Below are 6,000 nucleotides of genomic sequence, written 5' to 3'. Positions count from 1 at the left end.
TTATTGTATGCACTTGAATGCTAATTAATTAAATATATATCTTAAAATATTTAGGTTATTTTCACATGTATATTAATGTTCAAAATATAACTATTATCATTATATATAGAGAGAGATGGAAGAAAGGATTATTAAAGACTGTTTTCTTTTAAAATGTAGACATTATTGAAGTAAAGTTTATCTTTCTTAGCATAATTATGAATTATGTATATATAATTAATTATTTATTTATTTAAGCTCTATTTAAGAATACTTACATGAAAACTGTATCGGTTACATTTCCTCTTTATATGAAAGGCGTCTTTAACTAAAATGAATTGCACAAATCCAATAAACAAAGCAAGTGGACATAAACAGATTCAAATTATTAATTGATGTACCAAATGTAGATATTAGGTATTAGGGTTGTCGTTAAAAGGTAGATAACATAACGTATACTAAGATTCATGTTTCTTATAAGAATCGAAGGGAGAAAAAAGGAAATGACAAACGTGAGTGAGATAGGCTTTATAATATTGCATGAGTTTCCAAAAATAAAATTAAGGGCCGCCAAATTCATGCACCCTCAAGCGATGGCTTGTGCTGTGTCATTTATGGCCCCTCTTGTTGCTGGCTGCTGTCTAATCTTTATATTAGCGTATCCATCACAATGAGGTCATTGGTCAATTTATTCTTTGTATTTCGATTAGTTATTCTATTTTATTTTTGTTCTTGTCGTATGATCACTTTCAAATTCTATCGCTACAAGTTTCCTCTCGTTGCCAAATAAGAATAATAAAACGAAAAAGCCAGCTTAAATGTGCTCCTCTATACATGAATGCATCAATCTCATGCAATGAACAATATTAAGGATGAGGACATCTCATTTTTCTATTTCATCTTTGAGTTTCTTATGGTTAACTAATTACCAAATAAGAGTAATAAAACAAAAGGCCAGCATAAGCGTGCTCATATACATGCATATCGATCGCATGCAATGAACGATACTTAGGATGATGACATTTATTTTTCTAGGTAGTAGTTGATGATTATCAAACAATTCATTACCATTTTTATAATGTAGTATCATCATCTATTTAGATAATAGGTTTAAATATTCATTTAGTTCATATAATTTCATAAATTTTACATTTTATTTCTTATAAATAAAATCGTTCTAACTTAGTCCTTAGCTATACAAATATTTTTTTATAGTTTTTATTATTTATTTGTTATAAGGATTAAAAAATAAAATTTATAAAATTATAGGATAGTATTTAAACCTAAATAATATATTAACAAAGTATAACACAGATTTTATAAATAGATAAATCTTTTAAGTATATATGCCATTTAAAATTTAATCCTAGTTGTGTATAGAGAATAAACTTTGTTAAGAAAAATAATATTTAATTTAATAATTTTTATACTTAATTTAACATTGTGTTTGGTTTGATAGAAACGCAAACGTCAAAATATAATGGAGAGCAAAGAAATGTGTGTGAAAAAATAAGTTATGCAATTTGTTTCGTACGAAATGTATCAAAGGAGAAATTTATAGACGTAAGATCTATATCTTTAAATTTATCTAAAAAAAAGGGAAAATAGTAAAAAAAATTTGATACACATTTATTTTTACATTTTTTGTCCCTCATTGTTTCTATGAAGCATTTTATTCGAATACATGATTTCTTATTTAAATGAAACCACTTTATGAGTAAAAAATCTTATTTTGTTTGAATATATGGGAGCACATTTATGCAAATATATGGTTTTTTTATTCGAATGAATCCACTTTATTTGAATACATGACATTTTATTTGAATGAGTTGCATGATATCCGTAAAAAAGGATTGTTTTTTTTGTCGAATAAAGTGTTTTTGTTATTTGAATATTAGTCACTAAAAAAAAATGTGTTATTTGTGGCGGTTATTTTGGTGGTTTCTGGCGGTTAAAAATGCCACAAATTGCATTACCGGCGTCATTAATAACCGCCGGATCTACGGTCGCCAAAAACCGTTTGAAAACGCTGGTTGTGAGCGTCAGAAAATTCAATCTGTTTGTGGCGGTCTAAAACCGCCACAAAATGCATTTTAATACCAATTTAAAAAGGCTACAATTGTAGTTTTGTTTGACTTGTTTGACATTTTCTGGCGGTTTAAAACCGTCACAAAATTCATTTTAATTATGCCTAATACAATATTTCTGACGGTTTTAAACCGCCACAAATTGTTTTTTTTTTACTTTTTTACACAATGCTTAAACAAGTCATCTACTAGAGGATAAAAACAAGCATGCAGAAAGTTGAAGATTCTTCACACTACTTGAAAAATCTAAAGTTTTTTTTCTTCTACATACTGAAGGAAATATGATGCAACCACCAAACAAAATTTAGCATTATGGAAGACATAAAATTTACATTCGGAAGTGAAAATGATGACTAAAAATAACAAGAGAATAGTCAAAAGCAGAATAACAAGATTATTTAAACTAGATAACCTATTTTTTCTCACTTTTTCTTTTAATATTATCTTAGCTTTGGATTAGTTATTGTGTTTCCTGATACTTTTTTCATACAAGAACTCCTCTTTTATTAATGAGTAGACGATACAAAAATAGTTGCCACCACTTAGTACAAATAGATCAGAATATCCGATTCAATAGAAACGGATAACAAGGAATGATGGTAGCATGTTAGAATCTTTTCAGTCGGAAAATAATTATCTAAATTGAAGGTAGAATATTAACAGGGCAATAGAGAAAAGACAAATGGCAGTTTCGATGAATATATATGTGGGGCTTCAAAACTAGAGCTATATTTGTAAGCTGTAAACAATCAACTACAAGTTCGATTCCTCAATTAAGGCACACAATAAAAATTCCACATAACACACCAACTGATTCAAAACTCTGGCAATAACTTCTTGAGTAAAAGTTTGCGGTAGCTCAAAGCAAGCATTGCAAGCGTCTGTGACCTGTATATAACACCTTAGTTGTGCAACTGCAAAATGTGTCTTCATATTTTAACAATCCTGATGCATAAAATCTATCATTATTAGATACCTACCTTTTTCAAGGGAATTCCGTCCCTTTCAGGATCAATTCCATGAATTGCAATTAAAATTTCAGCAGGAGTAAGCACCGGACTAGATTGTGATGATCCCTGTAAAAGAACTCTGCAATTAATTCAATTACCAAAATGTACACAACAGGTCAGAACTATTTTTTTAATTAAAATAATGTGGTGTGTCTTTTCCACTAACTTTGCTGATCATGGAAGTTAACACTAAAATACAAGTGCTAAATTTCATAAACACAGGGATAATCCTAATAAATGAGGTATTGTTCCTTGAATCATGAGAATTTAATCAAAAACAGTAATTATTAGAACTAAAGCCATTATTGTGCCTAAAGCTGTAATAGTTTTCATTGTTACTTCAACTGGAAACATCTTATAGTCCCCCTAGTACAATGTTTCTTCATTACCATAATTGAATGCCACTTTTACCTTGGAATAGCATAACTGGTGAATTATACTGTAGCAAATTATCTGGCATCACATGGTGCATATCACTTAATTGACTGTAAAGGAACAAATGATACCTGCAATATGCGACCAAGTGCTGCTTGGAACTTCTCCAAAGGAAGATTTACAATATGAGGGAAAATTGGCATTACCTATCAAAAGAATTGTTAAAACATGTTCACCAAATGAAGAACAATGTCATTCAAGATAACAAGAAAGTAAAATTAAAAAGAAATACCTATGGATAAAAACGTCTTATTTAAGTCAAATCCAATGACTTAATTCTTTTCTTGATATACAAATCATGATTTTAATAAAAAAAAGGCAACAACAAAATTTACATCCAATTAAAAGAAAAATAGGGAGAACCTCATCATTTGATAGGAATGGTAATATTGGAATAAGAACCTCTGCATCTTGTATAAAATAAACCATTTATTAAACATAATCCTGAGTTTCACTGCGAAACTGATAAGGGAACACTTTAAATACCTTGAGTTTTGATTCGTACAACTTTTTCAAAAATAGTTGCCACCACTTACTCAAAACACCATCACCAACCAAATAAACATACTACATCAAAATTCCAAAACCAAGTCAAAATCCCGTAGTTCAATCTACCAAAGCCAAAGCATGTTCCACAAATTCAATCCAGAAAACCGAAATAGGACTCACCTGGTACAACACAATTCCTTCATATGAATAATTCAATAAATAAATTACAACACGAACCCTACTTGTGTATCCTTCGTACAAATCCGCATGATTAAGAAAATTACAAAGCGAGCATTACAAAACATAATCTAACCCGGTAGCTAGGAAAAATAATGATTAAAAAAAATCCTTGAAACGGAAGCTTCAGGTCGATCTACGAGCTCGGGATCGCATCGAATAAGAATCCTAAATTCAACAAAGGGAAAAACGAACGATCACTTTTCACAAATCGATTTTCATTTTGCTTATGTGAAATCGTATAGCGGGTTTCGTGTAAAAGGAATGCGTGGGTTGAATGCGGATGTAAAAATGCATTTCAATTTGGTTCATATTTTTTTAACAAAGGAAATTGTTTTTATATTATTTTATTTAAATTATTTTTATTAGTTCTCTTTTATTTTTTAATTTAATCTAATTGGTCAGCTATTGTGATACGGCTAGCCAATAAAAGGAAAGGCATAAATAAAAGGGATTGAACATTTTGGGGGTTTGAAACCGCTAGAAAATGTCGTCACTTCTAGCGGTTGATATTTACGCCACAAAAGTAACATTTTTTGGCGGTTTATTGAAACCGCCAAAAAAAAAACCGCCAATAATTACTTGATTTTTTGTAGTGAGTTAACTTGAGGCTCAAAACGTTCTTTCACCTACACATTTTATTTCTTCTCATTATTTTATTTTTTCTATTCTTGTTTGTAATCACTATAGACAAGAATTAGGATCAAATAGATAAATATTAGAACCTACTTCCTGTTGATTCACGTGCCATTATATTTTCTTCAATTTAATTTAGATCTTTTCAGGCTAAATTGCACTTTTAGTGCTTTTATTTTTGTCAATTCTCAATTTTGGTCCCTATATTTTAATATAGAGATATTTAATTAATTTAATTTTAAAATTATGAAATTTTGATTCTCTCCTCAAATTAACATCTATTGATCATTAAGTTTTAATATTTTTTCATACATAAATGATTTGACATTAAGTAATGTTATAGTTGGAAGTAAAAAAATACTAAAAAAATATAAATAAAATTTATTAATAAAATAAATATTAATTACTCATTAAAATATATACAAATAAAGAATTTTTTGTATGTTATTTTTTAATTTTTACCTCTATATATCATATAATTAAATATCATTTCATTTAAGTGGTGTCGTATTATTAAACAACATCAAAATTTGATGATTAATAAATATTAAATTAATAATAAGACTAAAATTTTATATATCTTTTTAAAATAAGATAACTAAATACCTCTGTTTTAAAATAGAGAAATCAAAAGTATAATTTAATCTTCCTTTTTTTTATCAAAATATAGATTTTTGTAATTACCTGAGTTGGAGACATTCACATTTAAAATTATAATGCAGTATTTTGTTTATTCAAATAGGAATTAAAAAATTGTTATTTAAATAGAAGGGTAAGATTATAATTTTAAATTATAATTTCTTTCCTTTCTATTCATTTAAATAAAATAATTTTATAATATTATTTCTTTTCTATTTCTTTTTATCTATTTCTATCAAATCAAATAGTTTTATTTTTGCTTTATTTTTTTGTCTATTTATACTCACTTATTTCGCTTTATTTTATATTTTACCTATTTTTCTCCTGACAATCAAATATCGTGTAAAAGAAATTAATTGTTGACTGTTAACTACAAAATATCTTTAATATATGTCAAGAAAATAATATTATAAATAATATCGTACATAACTCTGAAAATTTTATTAAACACTGCTAGTTAATATCATGTATTTATATACCTTGTAAGT

The 6,000-nt window shown here is 27.7% G+C and overlaps 1 protein-coding gene across 2 annotated transcripts; it reads right to left on the bottom strand.

The window, feature by feature from the left end:
* Nucleotides 1-1,790: 1,790 nt before the first annotated feature.
* LOC145954072 (uncharacterized) lies at nucleotides 1,791-4,766 on the bottom strand. 2 transcript variants are annotated; one of them, XM_083067761.1, is made up of 4 exons: nucleotides 3,998-4,766; nucleotides 3,583-3,657; nucleotides 3,047-3,142; nucleotides 1,791-2,954 (listed from the first exon to the last, which is right to left on the bottom strand). In XM_083067761.1, exons 2-4 carry the CDS (start codon nucleotides 3,652-3,654, stop codon nucleotides 2,820-2,822), a joined length of 303 nt encoding a protein of 100 aa, XP_082923887.1. In that variant the 5' UTR covers nucleotides 3,655-3,657; nucleotides 3,998-4,766; the 3' UTR covers nucleotides 1,791-2,819. The 2 variants fall into 2 exon arrangements, with proteins under 2 accessions (XP_082923887.1, XP_082923905.1); XM_083067779.1 differs by having other exon boundaries at nucleotides 3,583-4,766.
* Between the last annotated feature and the right edge of the window lie 1,234 nt (nucleotides 4,767-6,000).

This window comes from Cajanus cajan, chromosome 1, assembly GCF_000230855.2.
Source record: "Cajanus cajan strain Asha chromosome 1, NIPB_CcT2T_4, whole genome shotgun sequence".
In the NCBI taxonomy this organism is placed as follows: Eukaryota; Viridiplantae; Streptophyta; class Magnoliopsida; order Fabales; family Fabaceae; genus Cajanus; species Cajanus cajan.
The sequence above is the reverse complement of the archived record's forward strand: the minus strand, read 5'-3'. Positions and strand labels throughout refer to the sequence as shown.

Excerpts from the sequence above, each read along its gene's own strand:
- LOC145954072 (XM_083067779.1), bottom strand. The coding sequence starts at position 3,654 with ATGCCAATTTTCCCTCATATTGTAAATCTTCCTTTGGAGAAGTTCCAA. Across the intron at positions 3,143-3,582 it reads CACTTGGTCGCATATTGCAG|GGATCATCACAATCTAGTCC; the intron begins GTATCATTTGTT and ends GTTCTTTTACAG. Across the intron at positions 2,955-3,046 it reads ACGGAATTCCCTTGAAAAAG|GTCACAGACGCTTGCAATGC; the intron begins GTAGGTATCTAA and ends TGTTATATACAG.